This window comes from Protopterus annectens, chromosome 2.part0, assembly GCF_019279795.1.
Source record: "Protopterus annectens isolate FY-2018-M chromosome 2.part0, PAN1.0, whole genome shotgun sequence".
Classification (NCBI taxonomy): domain Eukaryota; kingdom Metazoa; phylum Chordata; order Ceratodontiformes; family Protopteridae; genus Protopterus; species Protopterus annectens.
Genome location: NC_056728.1, coordinates 1,461,065,348 through 1,461,088,807, shown reverse-complemented (window position 1 = coordinate 1,461,088,807; position 23,460 = coordinate 1,461,065,348). Strand labels below are relative to the sequence as shown.

Genomic DNA, 23,460 nt, shown 5'->3' with positions numbered 1-23,460 from the left:
TATTGGAGCTTTAAGCCTCATCAGTGAAACCTTCTTGCATCATTTTTCATAAAGATAGGGTATCATTAAGGACAAATCCCTCCTTTATACCTAAGGTAGCCTTGGAATCCAACATTAATCAATCAATTCAGTTACCAGGCTTTTTCCCCAGTTTTTCAAACAAAGTCAAATATATTTTGCACGTTCTAGATGTTTACAGGCAATTAAGTTTTTATCTCCTCAGGAAAAAAAAAGCGTAGGATATCTGATCAGCTATTTCTGTCATTCTCAGCAAACCGTTCGGGTCATGCAGTTTCTAAGATTACTTTAGCCAAATGGACTACAGATTTTATTTCCTTCATTTATTCACAAAAAGGCATTTCATTACCTTAGCAACCCAAGGCTCATTCCACCAGACCTATGGCTGCATCATCTGCTTTCTTCACAGGACCTCAATTGATCAGATTTGTGCTGCAGCCACTTGGTCTAAGACTCACACCTTTGTCTCTCATTATAAATTGGATATTATTTCTAGGAGCAGGACATCTTTTGGCTCGACTGTGCTCCTGCACATCCTTCCTTGAGGGCCGCCCAGGAGCTACGTAGCTGGGAACTCTGACTCATCATTGAGGAAGAATAAAAAGGACAGCATCAGATTTAAAAGTTATGTACTTATCATAACATAGTATCTGTGTTTTCCTTTTTCATTCTTCCTCACTTCCCTCCCAGCCATCCCCTGGCCTTGTGCCTTCGAGAAGTTTGTGGAGGAAATTCAGAACTCTTAGTTTCTGGGTTTGAGTCTGGATTATTTTCTGTTTTCTGTACTATTCCTATAACCTATTGAACTATAGGGCAGCAAACTCAATCCGGGGAGTTAGAGAAGTTGTGATGTATTATGGGAAGAGGGAGGAGCTTGAGACTCAGAGCCTAAGTCTGGAAGAAGTGACTAAGTCGGATCCAATGTCAGATCTGAGTACTTCAGTGAGGAAGAATGAGAATGGACAACAAAGATACTGAGCTATGGTAAGTACATAAGTTTTAATTACTTTATACCATTTTTCCAAACACTGCTCCCAAGAGAAACAAGCTTCATGACATTTCACCCAGTCAGACAGAAGCTGCAGCTCCAGAAATTCAGAAGTTGTTAGACAAAAGAGTCATCCAGGAGGTCCCACCAGACCAGAGAGGATTAATTACTTGTTTTAGTGTCAAAAAAGACAAGGACCTGAGACTGATTTTGGATCTAAGCAACCTGAACCAACATGTGAAGAAGTCAAAGTTCTGAATGGTCACGGTTCAGTCCATCCTACCTATTTTACACAAGGACAATTAGATGTGCTGAATCGATCTTCAGGGTGCGTACTATCACATTAAAATAGGCAGACAATGGATGTGCTGAATCAATCATCTGGATGCATACTATCACATCAAAATAGACAGATGATCCAGAATACATTTGCATTTTTGGCTGGTCACTTTCAATTCAGAGCCCTGTCCTTTACATTCACTACAGCCTCCAGAGTGCTTACCAAATGTAAAGCAGTGGTAGCAGGTCAGTCGAGACTGCAAGGATTCCGTCTGTTTCTGTACTTAGATGATTGGCTTCTCACCGCTCCAGACAAGCATCTCCTAGAACAGACCAGGGATTATTTGTTCCAAATTTGCCAGTCTTTAGGCATTACAGTCAACATGCCCATATCAAGGCTACTACCATTTCAAAGCCTAGAGTTCATCTGAATACTATAAATCAGACTCTTTCTCTACCCCCACATTGTGTGACCGCAGTCAAGTCCCAGGTTAAACAAATAATTTCTCATTCTGCTTCTCCCAGCAGGCTAGTTCTGCAGGATCTGGTGTCCATGGCAGCATCTAGAGTATTAGTCCCTTAAGCACGTTACTAAATGCGTGTTATGCAATGGACTCTTAACTGCTCATTGGTCTATTTTTTGACAGCCTTTCTTATCCAGTCAGACTCACTGAGGTATGGAGAGGCCATCTTCAATAGTGGATCTATTTGAACATGACTCTCATAAGTCCTCCCTGTACAGTAACCATGGATGCCTCGTAACTGTGGTGGGGGGGGGGGGGCATTTTTTGGAGAGGACGGTCCAAGGCATATGGTCCCCCAAGAGACCAATTTGCATATCAGTGTCATAGAGATGTGAGCAGTCCTTCTGGCATTACAGGCTTTTCAAGATGCTCTCCCTTTAGGAACCATTGCGATTCAAACCAACATGCCTGTGGTCTGGACCTGATATATCAACAAATAATGTGGAACTTAGTCTTACCCCCTCTGTCAAGAAGCTATGAGAATGTGGCAATGGGTATCTCTTCTACCTGCTTTCTAGTGGCAACGCATATCCTGGGGAAATCCAGTGTACTAGCAGACAAACTCAGCAGGTCAGTTCTGATGCTTCACAAGTGGTCTCTCAAAATGTCAGTGGTGGAGGAAATTTTACATTGTTGAGGCAAACCTTGCTGTAACCTTTTTGTCTCTCCCACAACAACAAATGCAGCAGATACTTTACACTGACCCCCCCCCCCCCCCCGAGAGAGTCACTGAGAGATGCTGTAGTCCAGGTTTGATCATCGGGTCTCCTTCAAGCTTATCCCCCAGTACCCCTAATTCAAAATTCTTACAGAAAGCAAGTCGGTTGAAGAGCTCAGCTATCCTCATTCCCCCCTTCTGCACTTGCCATGTCTGGTTCCATTTCCTTTGGTCTCATCTCCTTTATCCTCCTTGGCTACTGGACCCCAGTCCAGACCTCCTGTCACATCTCTCGGGGATAAAACATCCCAATATTCCAGCCCTCAAATTAATCACATTGTGTCTCCATTTCTCTTGAGAGTTAGACAGTCCAGGCTCTCTTCTCCATTTTGTAATATTGTTTTGTCATCACACAAAGATTCCGCTAAGAGGATTTACTAGAACAAGTGGAAAAGATTTTCAGTTTGGGCCTTAAAAATGACATCGATCCCTTTACTGTCCCAGTTTTTCTGTATTTTAATTTTTAGCTTCTCTTTTTAAAGAAGGTGCTAGTTTTTCCACAATCAAAGTACAGCTGGCAGCCATATAAAATTTTCACTCAGGATACAATGCTCCTTGCTTGTGGCTGCTTCAAAATTATGTAAGGCCTTTCTAAGGCATACCCTTCTGCTCAGACACCCTGTGAAAGATCCGTCACCTCCCTAGGATTTAACAGTAGTACTGCAAGGCTTAAAGCAACAACCCTTTGAATCTTCAGCAAAAGCTGACTTAAAATTCCTGTCTTTGAAAATAGCCTATGTTAAGTTGTCCATCTCGCCTTCATTCTTGCTGGATGGGTTTGGAGCCGATCCTCGGCTCCGACTCGGCCAATACTAAAGCTCGAGAGCTAATTCCACCGGCTCGAGGCTCCCCTATATCCCACAATGCTAGGCGGTAACTACTCAGATCTCATTTGCCGCTATAGCTGACAAGGTGCATTTCTACCGGCTCAGGCAGGTTAGTGAGAGTTTTTACCGTAATAGGTATTTCTTAACCCCCTATTGTTTCATACCATAACCTTTTTAGTTTAATTAATATTTAGATAAATCGACCCCTGTTTTTCGGGTCTATATTCCCTTCCTTTTCTTCCCTTAACTTGTAGGCCTTCGGCCCCTTCCCTTTCCCCAGTCCGTTAGTGTGACTAAATTAGTAGTTTTTTTGTTAAGGGCTTGTATGTGTGTTTGTGGTTTTGTGTTAGTCTTAATAATTTAATAATTTTCTTTGGTAGAGGGTGTGTCTGTAGTGTGTTTGTGTTTTTGTCAGGCACTCCTTTCACTATGTCAAAAGACGCTAAGGTCTCAGGCTTCAAGAAGTGTGACTCGTGCTGTCAGAAAATGTCTCTGACAGACGGTCACACTTCTTGTGTGTATTGCCTAGGACCTTTGCACCTGCAGGACTCTTGTGCTGTTTGTCATGGTTTTAGCCCTAGAGTCCTGCAGGAACGCAAGAATAAATTAATCTTGCGGGGCTTATTAAAGCCTGAAGGCCCCCCGACTCAGTCTGTGTCGGGGAAGCCTTCTAAAACTTTCAGTCGGTTCCGGTTTCTGAGTCGACTGCTGGAAAGGTTAAGTCGGCTTCGACATCGGCTCCGGCCGGAGCCGATGTTTCCAAACCTCATACTGTTACCTCGGCTCCGGCTGGAGCCGAGGCTGATAAAACTCCGTTGGCTCCGATACTCTTATCGGAGCCACAGTCTAGGAAGAGATCCAGACCCCCCTCTATCGGCTCCGTGCATTCGGTGCCAGGATCCCCTCTTCTTTCTGAACGGAGCCATAAAACTCATTCCTCACGGTCTTCCAGGTTATCTGACCACGATTTGCAAAGGGTAGTGAGTAGACTTCTCAAGTCCGAGGCACTGGCCCAAATGCTGCATAGCCCGACTCAGCAGTCAGTGGCTATTTCCGTTCCCCAATACATTCCTCCGAAGACTCCTTTGAGTTCGGAGCCAGGGCTTGTCAGAGCCATGACTGTCGGTGCGTCGGATCCGATACCTTCCCTTTCGGCTCCGTCGTCTGCTCCAATCTCCTCCTTGGAGGGATCTTGGCGCCGAGCTTCCCTCGTCTGCTCCGAGGGGGCGAGTGGCATCGGACCCTTGTCCGACCCCGCTCTCCCTCTTGGGGCTTCGGCGCTGGTGAGTTCGGCTCCGACATCGGCTTTGGAGCCGTCCCTGTCGGTGCCGGGGGAGGTCCTTGTCTCTTCGGAGCGGGGGCCTCTGGCCTTGCCTGACAGGGGTGCCTTCGAGGTCATGCGGAGCATGCTAGAACCAGGGTCTGCCCCACAGTCGGCTCCTTCAGCCCCCCCATCTACAGTGCCTGCGGTGATTTCTACTCACCCCCTTGCCTTAGACCGCAGAGAGCCAACTCGTCAAGTTTCCCCATTGGGAATTTCCTCCTCTTCCGAGGCCTCTCCTGACCCGGTAGGAGATCCCCCTAGGAAGAGGCAGTGCAAGAGGAAGCACATTGACTCCCCTGAGTCTATCACCTCTGACACTGACTTAGAGGAATCTGAAGGTTCCCCTCAATCCCCCTCTGAGGATGTCGTCTTTGCTGACATCCTTGAGATCCTCAAACAGAGGGGGAACTGGCCAGCCCTTAACCCTTCGGAGGATGAGTCAGTGTATCTTGAGGCGTTTGGCTCTCGCCCTTCTACCTCCTGGGTGTCCCCTCCCTTTGACCCCCTTATGGAAGTGGTGGCAAGGAAGGCTTGGACGGCTCCTGATTCAGTGGAACCCACCCCGAGGAGACCATCTAAATTTATTACTGCCCCTAGAGATAAAGATTTTTTATCCAAAGGTGTCCCTGTTGATGCCATGGTGGTGGCTGTGGCCACTAAGAAGGAGTTAGCCGATCCTTCAGTTCCTGTCCATCCTCCTAATAAGGAATCTAGTACCATGGACAGGTACGGCAAGCGGATGTTCTCATCAGCGACCTCTTCAATGCGTTCGCTGAATTACTTATGCCACTTCACTCGTCTCCAGAGAGATTTACTCAAGGATATGGGTTAACTGATAAAGGATCCTACAGCTGAGGGGTTCAAAGACACAATGAACTCCCAGTTGGCAACCGTGAATTCCATCGTTAACTCCTCCATGCGGCTGGTCTCATATGCTGCAGATGGGGCGAGTAGAGCCACAGGCACAGGTGTTGCCTTACGACGCCACTCCTGGATGCGGCTATGCAACTTTGCGGACCCTTTCAAGGCGTCCTTCACCAATTCTCCCTTTGATGGATCATCCTTGTTTGGTCCACAGGTGAAGGATACATTGACCAGGTGCGAGGTAGAAGGTAAGACTCTCTCTGCCGTAGGAGTCCGTTTTTCTACCCCTTCTAGACCCTATCCCAAAGGTCAGAGGGGAGGAAAGATGTGGTTCTGCAAACAATCCCAGAGAGTCTCATCTGACGCACAAGGTCGATTCCCCTCTAGAGGCAGAGGGGGGAATAATAATAGACGCCGCCCTAGAGGCAGAGGAGGTCCGCAAAACCAGGGTAGCAGAGAAATGTTCTCTGATAAACCCTTTCAGCATCCCTGAGGGGCTGCCCGGCTGTCCACCTTCGGAGGCAGTCGGGGGAAGGTTATCCCTGTACCCAAAAGCCTGGCTTTCCCTTACTCAAGACAAATGGGTACAGTCGATCATATCCGAGGGTTACAAAATTCCCTTTATTCACATCCCATCCCAACCCAAAGATCCCTTCCAGGCGTTCCACCGGTCTAAGGGAACAAGCAGCATTAGAAATTTCAAAGCTGCTATCAAAAAGAGCTATCCAATCAGTCCCAGCAGACCAGCAAGGATCTGGAATCTACTCCAAATTCTTTTCGTACCAAAAAAACAGGGGACTGGAGACCCATACTGGATCTCAGCTACTTAAACAAGTATATCAGGAAAACAAAATTCCGGATGGTCACGCTTCAGTCCATTCTACCCTTCTTGGGTCAGGACAATTGGATGTGCTCGATAGATCTTCAGGACACGTACTACCACATCAAGAAGAACACGCTCCAGGAGATATCTCCGCTTCAGGCTGGGAGCCAGTCACTACCAGTTCAGGGCCCTGCCCTTTGGTCTCACTACAGCCCCCTGTGTGTTTACCAAATGCATGGCAGTGGTCGCGGCTCACTTGAGACGTCAAGGATTCCAGGTGTTTCCATATTTAGACGACTGGCTCCTTACCGCCACCACCAGACATCAGCTTCTTCTATCCAGGGACTTCACCATCCAATCTTGCCAAGCTCTAGGCATTTCGATAAATTTCGAAAAATCTGCCTTGCCGCCTTGTCAATCTATTACCTTTATAGGCGCCACCTTAAACACACTCAATCTTTCAGCCAGACTCACAGAGCAGAGAGTGTCAGATATTCAAAAAAAGTTTCCCTTCTCTTACAATGCAACAAAGTCAAAGCCAGATTAGTTTTGAAGGTGTTAGGACTCATGGCAGCAGCTATTCCCCTTCTCCCCTTGGCTCGCTTTCACATGAGGATCCTCCAATGGATGCTGTTTACTCAATGGTCCTTTCAACAGCTCCCGATGTCCCATACCATTTTGATAACTCAATCATGCAAGAATCAACTGTCTTGGTGGATCACATCACCTCAACTTCTCCGAGGAAGACCCTTCACTCTTCCCCCCCCAGTCGCCACGTTGACAACAGACGCCTCCCTGATCGGGTGGGGGGGGCATTATCAGGGCAGGAGAGTCCAAGGCACGTGGCAACCTTTCGAGTGCCACTTGCACATAAATGTCTTAGAGATGAGAGCAGTGCTTTTAGCGTTGCAAGCCCTTCACGGCTCTCTTCCCACTGGGACTATTGCAATTCAAACGGACAACATGTCCGTAGTGTGGTACATCAACAAACAAGGCGGAACCAGATCATACCCTTTATGTCGAGAGGTACTCAGACTTTGGCAATGGGCGATCTCTTCTCAGCGTTTTCTGATAGCAACGCACATTCCCGGGAAATCCAACGTTATTGCAGACAAATTGAGCAGGGCAATTCTCATGCCCGACGAGTGGTCTCTAAAGAAATCAGTTCTAGTAGAAGTATTCCTAAGATGGGGCCAGCCTTGCTGCGATCTTTTTGCTACTCCCCAAAACAGCAAGTGTCACGACTTCTTCACTCTCTTCCCGTTACCAGGCCATCCCACCAGAGATGCTCTAGTTCACGATTGGCCCCGGGGACTTCTGTATGCCTTTCCCCCCTTTCCACTGATATCTCAATTAATTCAGAAAGCCATCGCCTTGAGAGTGACAATGATCCTCATTGCCCCTTACTGGCCTCAACAGATATGGTTTCCGTTTCTTCATCGTTACCTTTTGGAGCAGCCTTGGCATCTGGACCCAGTACCAGATCTGATAACCCACCAATCGGGTCAGCTGCACCAATCTCTGCTTTCTCTAAACCTCACAGCGTGTTTTTTCCGATTCCAACCTTAGCCAGGCTTCCCTCATTATCTCGCTCGGTCCGAGATATCTTGATAGCCTCTCATAAATCTTCTACCCGGAAGATTTATAGTAGCAAATGGAAACGCTTCTCCTTTTGGGCAACGTCAAAATACATAGATCCCTTTACAGCACCTATCCAGTCTATTCTAGATTTTCTAGCAGAACTCTTTCATTTAGGATCATCTGCATCTACCATTAGAGTTCAATTGGCTGCCATATCTAATTTTCATGTTGGTGTCTCGGAGTCTAGCATCATGGCTCACAAACTCTGTAAAGCCTTTTTAAGGGGCGTATTTCTTCTCAAACCTCCAGTCAAAGATCGCCCGCCTCAATGGGATTTGAACTTGGTTCTGGCATCCTTAATCCTTCCCCCCTTCGAACCTGCAGCTTCATGTTCTCTGAAGTTGCTTTCTTGGAAGACACTTTTTCTAGTAGCTATAACTTCAGCGAGAAGGGTATCTGAACTCCATGCTCTGTGCAGTCGTCCTCCTTACTTAGTGTTTCACAAAGATAGGGTATCCCTCCGTACTAATCCATCCTTTTTGCCCAAAGTGTCCTCTCAAGTAAACCTAAACCAAATTATTGATCTCCCCGTCTTTTTCCCTAACTATTCAAACAGGTCGGAACAAAAGCTACATTTTTTGGATGTTCATCGCCAACTTAGATATTATTCAGATAGGACTAAACAATTCAGGAAATCTAATCAATTGTTTCTGTCATATGCGGAAGGAAAATCGGGCCTTCCTGTTACTAAAGTATCTCTCTCTAGATGGCTCACCTCTACAATTACCTTCATCTATGAGATAAGACATCAAAAACTACCCTCAAGACCTAGAGCTCATTCAACTAGGGCATTAGCTACATCCGTAGCTTTTCAGGATAGGCTGCCAATAGATTCCATTTGTGCAGCAGCCACCTGGGCTTCTCCTCATACATTCATTTCACATTACAAATTGGACATGGTTTCCAGAAGCCGTGCCAATTTTGGTTCCACTGTTCTCAAGAGTCTGTTCCGATAGGCCACCCGGGATAAGGTGCTAGGACGCGGTCCCATCCAGCAAGAATGAAGGCGAGATGGACAACTTAACATTAAGAAGTTATGTACCTACCATAACGTTCCATGTTAGTTGTCTTCTTCTCCTTCTTTCTTCCACCCTCCTTCCCCAAGTCTGGACAGACCGACAGGAATTCAGTTTGTGTTCTTCCTCTGGAAGTCGTCATTCCCACGTTCTTCCACCTCTTTTCTCCTTTCTTAGGTCTGCGATACCTTTCACGCAGGTTGTTTTGAGGTGGGTTTCCCTACTCCATTCTATGGAGACTAGGGTTGCTTGGTATAGCTATCAAACGAGATCTGAGTAGTTACCGCCTAGCATTGTGGGATATAGGGGAGCCTCGAGCCGGTGGAATTAGCTCTCGAGCTTTAGTATTGGCCGAGTTGGAGCCGAGGATCGGCTCCGAACCCATCCAGCAAGAAAGAAGGCGAGAAGAAGACAACTAACATGGAACGTTATGGTAGGTACATAACTTCTTATTTTAGTTGCTATTATTTCTGCTAAAAGGATTTCTGAACTCCAGGCTGTTTCATCAAAAGCCCCATACATTGTTGTTCATAAAGACAGGGTTACCTCATGAACCAATCCTTTCTTCGTACCAAAAGTGGCTTCTGAATAAAGTACAAATCAAACCATTCACTTACTGTGTATAGACATTTCTACTTGCACAGAACAAAAGAGTTCAGAAAAATAGACCCGTTGTTTGTCTCCTTTCTAAAGAGTTGGCTGAGTTCTACAATTTCTAAAGTTACATTGGCCAAATGGATAACTAATTGCATTTCCTGGATTTATTCTCAGCAAAGCGTCTCCCTACCAAAACCACCCAAGGCCCATTCAACTAGATCCATACCCACCTCATCTGCCTTCTGGTTTAGAACTTCCATTGATGATATTGGTGCAGCAGCCACCTCGTCTAATGCTCATACTTTTATTACTGTTTACAAATTAGACTTAGGCAGGCTGTCTTTGTAAAGTTCAGCAGTTCTGCATAATATCCTTCCATGAGGGCCACCCAAGATTTACATAGTTAGGGGCTCTGTCCCATAGATTGAGGAAGAATGCAAATGACTACATCAGATATTAAATTTATATACTCACCATAACTAGGCATCTGTGTTGTCCATTTTCATTCTTCCTCAACTCCCCTCCCTCCTTCTGTCTTCCTATCATCTTCTGGAGTGATCTAATGGAGTTTTTGGAACCTGTAGTTGCAGGTTTGAGCCCTGCTCCAATTTTCTCTTCTCCTATTGTACACTGAAACCTTTACAGCAACAAACTCGATCTGAGGTATTGTGGATGGACTAGGGCATTATGGGTAGAGTGTGAAGCTTGAGAGTTGGATCCGAAGTCTGTAGAATGTGACTGAGACAGATTCGAGGATCGGATCTGTAACCCATACATTGAAGAAGAATGAAAATGGACAACATAGATGTCTAGTTATGGTGAGTACATAACTTTAATATTTGGTAGGTGACAGTTTCTCTCAATCTGCTTGTCTTCTATGTTGTTTTTCCCATTTTTCCAGGATGTTGGATAATGGTGTGGTTTTAAAAATGTGTGGTCTGTGCCCACAAGTTACGAAACTCTGATGCACAAGATAAATGCGTATATTTTCTAGGGCCCTAACATTTGGATACCTCTTGCTCCATTTATGACACCTTTGGTCAATGGACCATTGTTGAAATATGAAAAAAAAGTAAATTTTGTAAGGGCTTTCTTTAAAATCTTCTTCTTCTTCTTGTTCTTCTTGTTCTTCTTCTTCTTCAAAGAAATCATCTGAAAACCAAAGAAAATAGAAGGAAAAGGAGTAATCTAAAACTTCAAGGAGGAGGTCTCTGGACTGTTCATCCTCCTCAGATCTGGCTTCTAATCTCTCTAAACCTTTGGAGCTGACACTGCTGTCAGCTCGGATAGTCATAGCAGCCAACACTCCTCTGAGTTTCTTACTAGAGCTTGTTTCTCCTATGCTCCATTCACCAATCTTGGAGGAAAATCTGTACCATCATTCTGGACCCCACCTCTGCTGCTTCATTCTTACAGTCAGTTAGATCTTCCAGGATCCTTACCGAAGCAGACATGGCAAAATGATGAGGAAATTTCTTTGGACCCAGATCCTTTTGGGGGTCTTGGAAATGGTTTCTTCCCCACATTAAGTAATTGCTTCTTCTCTGATCCGACCTTTCAGATCAGAGCCCTTGAATTCGACTTCCACTCGGCGCAGGTCTGCAGTGGAGCCTAGGCTTTGTTCTTCCTTGACACCAATGAGTTCTTGATTCAGTTGACTCCAATCACTTTGGAGCCATCTGAGTTTCGGAGCTAATGGTCTGTGTCGACTCTGACAGGGTAAGTTCAGAATCAATGTCTTTGGAGTCATTCATCACTCTTGGAACCTCAACATTTGACAATTCATCTCTGATGTCAGGCCCCGGAACGGAGCCATGTGGTATCCTGGGTTGAGCCTCCATTGGAAGCCTCGGCTCCTCAGAGCCATATTGAGCTTGTCTTTCAAGAGAGTATTCTGTCATTCTCCCCTCTTTTGGAAATGGCCAAGGTAATTGCAACAAGCTTCTTCACAGACTGGACTTATTCACACAAGACAAACAACTCTAAACAGCTGCAGCTTACTGCCTGGATGATGGTCTCTTTAATACCTTTCTGGTACTTACTGTCTGAGGAGATGCAGCAGATACTAAAGGAGGCAAGGAAACCTGCTACTAGAAATTCATATATCAGCAAATGAGAACTTTTTTTAAGGTTGTGCTAAGACAAGAACCAGTACCTTTTTAAGGCTAGTGTTGCTCTGGTTCTACATCATTTATGTAAGTTATTATCTTCTGGTCTGTGTTGCTCATTTATCAAGGAACACCTGTTAAGACATTTCAGCATGTCTACCTATGGATCCCCCACTGTCAATGTATTCACATGTTAAAATGTGTTTGAAAGGGGTGTTGCATACCAAGTCACCTAGAAAGCATGTAACTCCTCCCTGGGATCTTAATTTTTTATCTTGGAAAAATTTACACTTGCTCCATTTGAACAAACTCATTGGGCTAACTTGAGCTTCTTCACTTGGCTATGACTTCTAAAAGTGCATCTGATTGCAAGCTGTTATGGTCGATCAGCCTTATCAAATTTTCCCCAAAGATAGGGTTTCCCTAAGAATTAATTAATCCTTAATTAATCCTTCCTTTATGCTTAGAGTGGTATCTGAGTTTACTTTGAGCCAAGACATCCAGCTCCCTGTCTTCTTTCCAGAACCTAAAAACAAGAGAGAAATGCTATCAACAGACAACTCAGATATTATCGTAACAGTGCTAAAATTTTCGGTAGTTCTGCTCATTTGTTAATTTCTTGTGAAGATAAAAAGAAAGAACAATGTGTCAAAGCAGACTATTTGCAAATGGTTGTCTCATGCTATTACCTTTTGTTATACCTGCCACAACAAGACAATTCCAGGCAGGGCCAGGGATTATTCTTCTAGGGCCTTGACTTCTTGGAAAGGGGTGAATTCCAGAAGTGGCATCTTGGTCCTCTGTATATACTTTTACAAAACAGTGCAGACTATATGCCTTTCCCAGGTCTAGGACAAGCTTGCTAAGACTATTCTCCACAGGCTCCTAGACTTTCATCCTTCCTCCTCAGATTCAGTTTTAGCTCTACCCATGTAGCTAAGGGCACTGCAGCAGTGGTCAAGTGATGAACATAGTACAATTGTGTACTTACCATCGCAGTAGATATTTAGTTGATCACTGTTGCAGTAGCCGCTCCCACCATCCCCCTTTTTGTTTGCTTTTGTTGCCAGGGTGGGGACTTTTATATTTGTTTTCCTAGTATAGACCTTTTGTTTGGGCTCTAGCCTTCCTCTGTAGGTCGGCATACAAGCTGTGAAGAGTTGGCACCCAAACCACTATTTTTCTTCAGCTCTGCAAGTTGATTAAGCATTTGGGGACATGGAAGGTGCCCTTAGGCTTTGGAAACTGGTCAGCTGTTATATCTTTAGCAGGATATAACCCATATAGCTATGGCTACTGCAGCAGTGGTCATTTGAGTGTCTACTATTATGGTAAGTTTAAAGGTTAGGTTCATAGGTTCATAGGTTGGTACTAGGCTGTCGGCCCTAGGGCCTATACAAGCCTAGCCATAACAATTACCTGGCTATTTCTTCCCACACTATTTACTTCCTGGACCCCTGTCTAGCAGGGCGACTGACGTGATCCCCGGGGTGAATTTCCCTTCTCCCATCCAATCGTCAAGGTTCCTTTTGAAGAGAGCCAAAGAGGCGCTCTGCTTGACATGTGTGGGCAGTCTATTCCAGAGTCTGGGGAGTCTCTGGGTCAGGAACCTATCCCTCCAGCATGTTTTGTTTATTGTGATGACAAGGTTTAGATCCCTGGCGCGTGTGGCTCTGAGGGATTGGGATTTCTTTAAGTGTAGCATGTCCAACAGCTCTGGTTTTGACATGGCCTTGTATGTTAAGCAGAGATCGCCTCTGAGTAGACGATATGCAACAGAGTATAGCTGGAGTATTTTAAGGCGGTCAGCATAGGGCATCTGCTTTAGGCCTGTGATTCTTTTATTGAGGTATTTCTGCGGCCTTTCCAGTTGTTGTAGGTGTCTTGAGAGGTACATACCAAATGGGGCGTTGTATTCTATAATGAGTCTAATCAGGGATGAGTACAGTGGGACAATGACCTCCTTTTTTCTGGATGAAAAGCCCTTAGCGATGAGGTGTGCCACACAGAAGGATTTCCTGACTGTTGTGGCGATGTGGTTATCGAAGGTGAGACCACTGTCCACCTGTGTCCCTAAGTGTCTTATCACATTTATGGTGTTTAGTGTACTGCCACCTATGTGGTAATTCACGGGTACATGTTTTTTTCCCAAAGGGGATAACTATACATTTCTTGGCATTGAGCTTGAGCCCATGGCTCTGGCACCAAGCATCTGTTTCTGTAAGGCCCTTTTGTAGAGTATCCACATCATTTGGAGATTCAATAATGGCTCCCAATTTGCAGTCATCTGCGAACTTTGTTAGTCAGACTCCCTTAGTATTGGCCTGTACTTCAGAGAAGTAGATGCCAAACAAGAGTGGTCCCAGGACTGAACCCTGGGGTACTCCACTTGTCACTTGTCTGGAGCTGGATTTGGAGTCAGCTACTTTGACAGTGTGGGCTCTGTCAGTAAGCCAGTTGGCAACCCATCGAGTGACGTAGGGATTAATGCCCAGCTTAGTAAATTTATCTATGATTCCAGAGTGGGGGATGGTGTCAAAGGCCTTGGCGAGGTTCAGATAGGCTGTGTGGCCGCCTTACCCTCATCCACGGCTCTGGAGACTGATTCGAAGAAGTCAATCAGGTTCAAGAGACAAGATCGCCCCTTCATGAACCCAAACTGGGTGATGTCCAGTGTTTTAAGGTTGCCAATGTCTTTGTTTATAAGTTCCATGATAATACGTTCCATGGCCTTGCAGATCAGGCTCGTCAAACTGATGGGACGGTAGTTCCCGGGATCCAAGGTGGATCCCCCCCTTGTGGAGTGGGATAACTGTAGCTGTGTGCCACTCACTGGGCACGAAGCCTGAGGTGAGGCTATGATTAAACATGACCCTTAGGTGAGGTGCCAGTTCATTTTGTAGTTCATGTAGTAGACAGCCCGGGATGTCATCTGGTTCCATGGATGCTGTATTCTTAGCTTTGGAGAGTGCGTTTTTTACCTGTGTGGCCATTATTACCGGAATTTGGCAATCTTCCGGTAATGAGATGGGCCATTTAGGGGGTGAGAGGGGGGTGAAGTTGGCACTGAATCGATCTGCCAGGATATTGGCAATATCCTTGGGATCAGTATATTTAATGCCATTCTGTTGTAATTCAGAGCAGATCTGAGCATTGCCATTTAGATTCTTGACATAGTTATAGAATGCCTTGTGGTTGTCTTTGGAATCTTTGGCAATTTTATTTTTGTAACTAGCTTTGGGGGATTTTATGAGGGATCTCAGCTTCTTACTGAGGCTGGTAAGGGAGTTTTTTGCATCCTGGGATTTTCCTCTTTTCTGCAACAGTTTCTTCCTTTTGTTGTAAAGTTTGTTTATGGCAGGGGACCACCGGATTGGCTTCATTTTTTTTGGAAGAGAGCATCTTGGTTCTATTTGGGATAGTACAATTCATGCATGAGTGGATGTGCTCATACAGTGCCTTAATGTAGGACTCAGCAGTTGAACTTTCAGTTCCTGTCTGCATGGGTGTCATGAAGCTTGTCACTTCTGACTTGAGTAGCATGAAGTTGGCTTTGGAGAAGTTTTTTATGGAGGTTTCCTTACTGGGGGGTGGAGGTGGGATGTGGATGTTAAGGGTGATTAGCTTATGGTCTGACCTGACCAACAAGGGGAGTGACCATAGGTGTGGAGCATCGATTCCCCATGTTGGTAATGACCAGGTCTAGGATATTGGAGCCCCTTGTGAGACAATGGATTAGTTGATCCAGGGTGTTGGAATTTATGAATCCCAAGAACTGTTGGGCAAAGGTGTTGGTACACGAGTAGTTTTCCCAATTAATGGTAGGGTAGTTTAAGTCACCCAGTACTAGGGTGTTTGGTTGTATCTTAATATTTTCCAGTATGTTTAGAAAGGTGTAGTGAGAATCTTGGGGCATGGTGGGGGATCTGTAGCAAGCTACAATTTGGAGTGCAGTCTTACCTAGTGTTAGTTGCACCTGGAGAATTTCAGACACATTGTGTTGGGCAACTAGCCTGGTGGTGTGAATATCCTTGGTGAATATGGACACTCCTCCACCTTTAGTGTTTCGATCCTGGTTTGGTGGCCGAAAAGTGTGGTAAGAGTTGTAGCCTGGTATTGCAGGGGTGCTCTCTGGAGCCATGAACCAGGTCTCAGTTACTTCACAGATATCGATGTTCTCCATTTTTAGGAGAGCCTCGAGAAAGTGCATTTTGAGGTTTTGACTTCTAGCATTGAGTAGCATTACTTTCAGATTTTGCATGCTTGTACCTGTTACGGTGGTGGTTTTGTCCTTTGAACTTTGCCTAAAAGAGGCACTATAGGGGTGGCAAGAGCCTTAGCCAGTACCCTGAATCCCAGGGGCGACAGGTGCAGACCATCTCTGGCAAAGCATCATGGTCTGTCGATCATGTTGTCCCAGGCAGACAGATACTGGATCCCCTTTGAATGACACCAGAAGCTTAGCCAATTGTTGAAGTCATTCATTTTGTCCTTATATTCTGGTATCATTCTGGGCGAAGGCAGGATGCTACTGAGGGCTAGGGTCATACCTGCCTGGGCCACATGATCCAAGAGCTCTTTCATGTCTCTTTTCATGTAGTCCAGGGAGGTACGTCTCAAGTCATTCACTCCAACATGGACAGTGACAGAGTCATATTTGTACTTGTTGTGGAGTGACTTGAGTGCATGTGTTATGTGGCAGATTCTGGCACCCGACAGGCAGCTGACTGTAATTTTCTCCTTGTTCAGTCTGGTGAGTGGGACATCAGTGTGCCTGATTATAGAGTCACCTATGACTAAAGTGTTAGGTACATTGTCTTGCCTTAGGGGCTGTTGGTTGTGATTGATGTTTGTTTGCATTTCAGCTTCGGAGGTCCTTGTTGCTTGGGTAGGTTACAGTTAAGGGCCTCCGCATATGTGGATTTAGTGTTGCTATGTGTGGGTGCTGGTGGTGTGGGTTTAGAAGGGCTATGTGTTGCACAATTGTACTTTCTTGAGCTCTTCTTTTTCCATCGCTTAATTAACTCTTTTTCCCACAGTACTATAGCTTGTGATTTGATTAATCTTCCTTTAATGTATTTGTTCACTAAATGTAAAATCCAGATCACACACCAGCCCCTTATCATGTTCTTTATTGTATTTAGGATTGCTGGTGCTGTCAATTTGACTATGACCCTGTCATTTTATCACTTCAGCACATCTAGCATAGACAGCTCATAGAGAAACACTTGTAAAAAATTTCCATTCCAGATGTTTATAAATGGCAGTTCTTTTGCGATTTCTGAGACAAGGGGTAGTGTCTGGGAAGATTATGTGGCATGCATGTTGTTTGTGTTTGTGCATCATGCACTGTTATGACAAATTTATGACAGAGAAGCAGTAATTTACCTAAGTATGTCATTTTAACAGGACTTCCAAGACTGGGCAAGCAATACCCAGGATAATGGATTTGTACTGGTTTCCTTTGGAGCAGGTGTAAAATACTTGTCAGAAGATATAGCACAGAAATTAGCTGGAGCCTTGGCCCGCCTTCCTCAGAAGGTAATTTGGAGGTAAGATGAAACTTAAATTAATAACTAAGACAACTGCTCCATTTTAAATATTTTTTTCATGTAGTTTTCTCTCCAGGCTACTTATGCCATAGAATATCAGATGTGATGTTGTCAATTTTCATTCATTTCTCAGCATATGGGTTTGGAATCAGATCCTCAGATCAGACTCTGCTTCTTTTCACAGCTTGTGGCCTACTGCAAACTCTCAAGCTCCTCCCTTACTCATAATGCTATAATCTCCCTCCATACCCTCGATCTCGTTTGCCGCCATCACATACAGGCCTTTAGCCCTATTTACACTTATTAGTCTTTTCTAATAGTCAGGGTTTTTCTCTGTGGGTCTCTTTAGCCCTATATTTGTAATGTATAATTATTTGTTATAGATAGTGCCTGGATTGGGCTTAGTTGTTTTGTGGGTCTTTACAAGTTAAGTAAGGACTTTACTGTCTTACCTTTTGCAGTTTACTGTTTTGTTTTACTTAACTATGTCGGATGAAAAGGAGAAATCCCATCCTAAATCAGGATTCAAAAAAATGCCCAGATTGTGGGCAGAAAATGTCCATCACTGACGGACACATTCAATGTGTCTACTGTCTGGGGGCTAAACACCTCCAAGACACTTGCAGCATTTGCCATTCCTTTTCTTCAAGAGTCCTCTTGGAGAGAAGGAGGAAACTTATAGACGGGATTATTACAGCATTCCTTTTCAGAGGTGTTGAGTAGCTTTGAGGGTACTAGCACGTCCTCCAAATCCTCAAAATCCACAAAATCTACAGATCCTAAAGTGACAAAAAAGGCGAAAACTTCAGAGGGGGGGTCATCGGTTCCACAGACCTCGAAACTGAGTGCACCTTTGATTCGGAGCCAGCTCTCAGTTTTGGAGCCGGTCTCTGCAGTTCCCTCTTCTCCTCTACTCCATTCAGCACCTTCGGTGCATTCAGCTAAGTCCTCAGTCAGCCTTTCAGATTTGGACATGGATCGACTAGTGCAGAAGCTTTTACAGGCACCAGGACTTGCCAAATTGTTGTTGGCCCCGACCAGCTCGTCGGTGCCCAAGACCATGGAACCGGATTTGTCTACTCCTCCTCCGAGCTGTTCTGGACTCTCGGAGCCGAAGGATACTGAACCGATGATTGTCGAACCCATGGAACGGATACCCGCACCGGTGTTATCGGCTCCATCTACTCGGATGTCCTCGGCATCGACCGGGGACTCTAGGAGCCAACGCTCTCCCATCGGGTCCGGGGAGGATAGTCGAACCGATTTGTCGGTGCCGACTCTTCCTCTCGGGGCTTCGGCTCGGATGAGCTCGGCTCTTACCTTGGGCTCTGAGCCCAGGGTTTTGATGCGGGAGGATCGGACGGTACTCTCGGGTCCATCCACTCCTTCTCGTCGGAGCCGTGGTGCCTTCGATGGTATGAGGAGAGTTTTGTCTCCAAAGACAACGTCAGCATTGGTTCAGCCTTTCCTCTCCCCTCAAGCTCCTGTGTCTGCTTCTTCGTCTACTGGTCCCCCCAAGCATAGAGACCCCGAGCCTCAAGTACCCCCACAGGGCATCCCCTGCTATTCTGAGACTTCCCCAGATCCCCCCACTGAGGAGGTGCCCAGGAAGAGACTGTGCAAGAGGAGGCACTTAGACTCCCCACAGGAGTCTTTGACTTCTGACACGGACTTGGATGAGTCAGAAGGGTCCCCTCGATCCCCCTCTGAGGATATCTCCTTTGCAGAGATACTAAAGATCCTTAGTCAGAGGGGAGATTGGCAGTCCAAGACCCCTACTGTGGATGAGTCCGTGCTCTTGAAGGCTTTTGGGTCTCAACATTCCACTTCTTGGGTGTCTCCGCCTTACGACGAGCTGATGGAACTGATCTCTTGTAAGGCGTGGGAGTCACCAGAGGCCATGGAACCTGTTCCTCGTAAGCCTAATAAATTCATGTCTGCCCCAGTGGACAAGCCATTTTTGACAAAGGGAGTGCCTGTTGATGCCATGGTGGTAGCTGCAGCCACCAAAAGGAAGTGTCTGAGACATCCACATCTATCCATCCTCCTAACTGAGATTCTAGGGTCATGGATAGATATGGGAAATGCATGTTTAGTTCAGCGACTTTTTGTCTGCGATCACTGAACTACTTAACCCACTTTACAAGATTACAGAGAGATCTCCTGAAAGAGCTAGGAGATACTCTCTGGGGTACGGTAGCTGCAGGGGTGGCCGACAAAGTCAACGCCCAGCTCACTACCCTAAACTCAGTGGTAAACTCGTCCATGCGTCTCATATCCTATGCAGCTGATGGTTCGAGTAGAGCCACTAGTTTGAGCATTGCTCTTCGAAGACAAGTCTGGATGCATCTCTGTTCCTTTGTGGAACCCTTTAAGTCTTCCTTTATTAACACCCCATTCGATGGCTCATCACTGTTTGGTCCCAAAGTAAAGGAAACTTTAACCAGGTGTGAGCAGGAAGGCAAGACCTTATCTGCCGTTGGAGTCTGTTTTTCTACCCCTACTTGGCCCTACCCTAAGGGCCCTAGGGGAGGGAAAATGTGGTTCCGGAAAGCACAGGGAGCCTTTCACGACACACGTGAAGAAACCCCCTCTAGAGGCAGAGGAGGGAGTTATAACGGAAGATGCTGCCCCGCTGCAGAGGGGGTCCGCAGCAACAGGGTGACAGGGGTCAGTTCTCCAGTCAACCCTACCAGCACCCCTGAAAGGGGGCCCGACTGTTCGGCTCTAGAGGCAGTCGCTGGTCGCTTGTCTTTGTGCCCAGAAGCCTGGCTAAACATAACAACAGATACATGGGTACAAAGCATCATTTCCAGAGGATATTTCATACCGTTCTCTTCCCCTCCCATTCCTGTAAAGAGAATGCCAGATGTTCCACCCAATCTCAGGGAACAAGCAATCATAGAGGTCCACAGATTGCTAGAAAAAAAGAGTCATCCAACCGGTCCCAGCAGACCAAGTTGGATTCGGAACTTACTCAAGATTCTTTTTGGTAACATAGAAAACAGGGGACTGGAGACCTATCTTGGACCTCAGCAGACTCAACCAGTTCGTAAAGAAAGAGAAGTTCCGAATGGTCACACTTCAGTCCATTCTTCCCTTCCTAGGGAAAGGCGATTGGATGTGCTCCATAGGTCTCAAGGACGCGCACTATCACATAAAGATGAACAGATGCTCCAGAGATCATCTGCGTTTCCGGCTGGGAGTCAATCATTACCAGTTTCGAGCCCTGGCCTTTGGTCTCACTACAGCCCCCAGAGTGTTCACCAAATGCATGGCATTGGTCACGGCTCACCCGAGACGTCTAGGATTCTAGGTGTTTCCATACCTAGACGACTGGCTCCTCAGCACTACAACCAGGCATCAATTGACTCAGGCAACACAATACACTCTGACACTCTGCCATCAATTAGGCATTACAATCAACTTCAAAAAGTCTGCCTTATCGCCATTGCAGCATACTGTTTTTATAGGAGCAGAGTTAGAAACCTCAACTACCACTCTACGTCTTCCTGTCGAAAGAGTCTCACTTCTCCGCCAACACGTCAGCTCTCTGGTGTCAAGAACAAAACTACAGCAGCAGAGGTATTGAAGGCACTAGGTTTGATGGCGGCAGCAATCCTGGCTATACCACTCGCAAAGATGCGTATGCAAATTCTTCAATGGCTCCTCTTTGCTCAGTGGTCGTACCAGAAACTACCGATGCACCACATGATTCTCATCACGAATTTTTGCAAGAGAGACCTTCGGTGGTGGTTGACGTCTCTTCATGTCACAATCGGAAGACCCTTTGCCCCCCCCCCCCCAGTAGCCACTGTGACCACGGACGCTTCCCTAATAGGGTGGGGGGGGGGCATTTTCAGGGAAAGACTGCCCAAGGCACATGGACAGATCAAGAATCACATCTGCACATCAATGTTCTAGAGTTGAGAGCGGTACTTCTGGCGTTGCAGTACTTTCAGGACTCTCTCCCTCTAGGAACTATTGCAATTCAGACGGACAACATGTCATTAGTCTGGTACTTGAACAAGCAAGGCAGAACCAAGTCTTACCCCCTTTGTCGAGAAGCCCTCAGGGTCTGGCAATGAACTGTGTCATCCCAGCGTTTTCTGTTAGCAACGCACATCCCGCGGAAATCCAACGTGATAGCGGACAAGCTAAGCAGGGCGATATTGCTCCCTCACGAGTGGTCTCTCAAACAACACTTTGCACAGTTGATTTTCCGCAAATGGGGCCAGCCTTGCTGCGACCTCTTTGCCAGCCATGTCAATTCAAAATGCAGAAACTACTTTGCCCTAATACCACCTCCCAGTCATCCCCCGAGAGATGCACGTTTACACGACTGGCCCCCGGGTCTCCTTTATACATTTCCACCCTTCTCATTGATGCCCAGATTTTTACAGAAAGCAAAATCGCTGGGAAGGATTGTTATTCTCATAGCTCCCTACCGGCCTTGACAGATTTGGTTCCCGTTTCTCCACCATTATCTGTTGGAAGATCCATGGATCCTGGACCCAGTTCCGGACCTTCTGATGCACCCGTCAGAGGATTTCCATCCTTCACTGCGGTCCCTGAAACTGACTGCTTGGCTAATCTACTTCCCCTAATTGCCAGGCTTCATTCAATTTCAGAAGATACAAGACAAATTCTCTTGTCTTCTCACAAGCCATCTACCAGGAAATTATATGGCAGTAAATGGAAAAGGTTCTCAGTTTGGGCCAACACGCAGAAGATTGACCCTTTCCGAGCTCCGCTATCATCTATTTTAGAATTCTTGACAAAGATTTTTAAGGAAGGGGCAGCAGCCGCTACAGTTTGAGTCCAGATAGCTGCCCTCTCAAATTTTCACCTTGGGTTTCGTGGCTCAAATGTTATGAGCCATAAATTATCTAAGACTTTTCTTAAAGGCGTTCTTCATATGAGACCTCCTATCAAAATTCCCTATTCTCCCTGGAATTTAAACTTTATGCTGTCTCAAATTATTCTTCCCCCTTTTGAACCAGCATCGTCTTGTGATCTCAAATATTTATCCTGAAAAACTATTTTTCTTGTGGCCATTACTTCTGCCCGCAGAGTGTCAGAACTTCAAGCATTGTCCAGCAAAAACCACCTTACATGATTTGCTGATAGAGTATCTCTCCGAACAAACCCCTCATTTTTACCTAAAGTCTGTTCTGAATCAAATATCAATCAGGTCATTGAGCTGCCAGTCTTTTTTCCCAACCACTCTAGCAAATTGGAATACATGCTGCACAAACTTGATGTACACAGACAGCTCAGATTTTATCTTGACAGAACTAAGGATATTAGAAAATCAGATCAACTTTTTGTATCCTTCTCAGAAGCCAGAAAAGGCAATCCAGTGGCTAAAACAACTTTACTAAATGGTTATCCGATTGTATATCCTTTGTTTATGAAAATGTGAGCATGCCATTAACACACAGACCTAAGGCTCATTCTACCAGAGCCAGCTCTACGTCTTCTGTTTTTCAAGCTAAATTGCCCCTTGACAATGTTTGCGCTGCAGCCACTTGGTCTAAGCCTCATACCTTTATCACGCATTACAAAGTAGATAAGGCTTCAAGGGACAGGTCTTCCTTTGGTGCCACAGTACTGAAGAACATACTTCCATGAGCCACCCAAGATTGAGGGTGTTAGGGACGCTATCCATCAGTGAGAATAAATGGCGATATTTAACAACTTCACATAAAGAAGTTATGTACTTACCATAACGTTCCATGTGAGTTGTTTATCTCGCCTTTATTCTCATGTCCCTCCCTCCTTCCCCCACCTGGCTGACTGTTGACTTAGAGGCTAGTACCATCCTGGTTATTCAATATTTCTTCTTCCCCTTCGGGAAGTGTTCTTGGTAAAAATAAATAAAAGGGTATATATATATATATATATATATATATATATATATATATATATATATATATACTGTTACTCGCAGCAAACAAGATCTGAGGTAATTCCAGCAGTGCATTGTGGGATAAGGGAGTTGGTCTCGAGCTACTGGCAAACCTTGAGCTTTGCTATCGGCCATGTCAGAGCCAAGGATTGGCTCCGAACCCATCAGTGAGAATAAAGGCGAGATAAACAACTCACATGGAACTTTATGGTAAGTACATAACTTCTTTTTTTCATGTATCGTCTTCGCATTCCGATATGGCATCCGTCA

The 23,460-nt window shown here is 45.6% G+C and overlaps 1 protein-coding gene across 1 annotated transcript in view; it reads left to right on the top strand.

The window, feature by feature from the left end:
* Window positions 1-23,460, top strand: part of UGT8 (UDP glycosyltransferase 8) — a 1,281,033-nt gene that overhangs the window by 398,085 nt on the left and 859,488 nt on the right. The window contains exon 3 of the mRNA XM_044061664.1: window positions 17,137-17,279. Within this exon, the coding sequence (XP_043917599.1) occupies window positions 17,137-17,279 (143 nt within the window). The remainder of the gene's footprint in view (window positions 1-17,136; window positions 17,280-23,460) is intronic.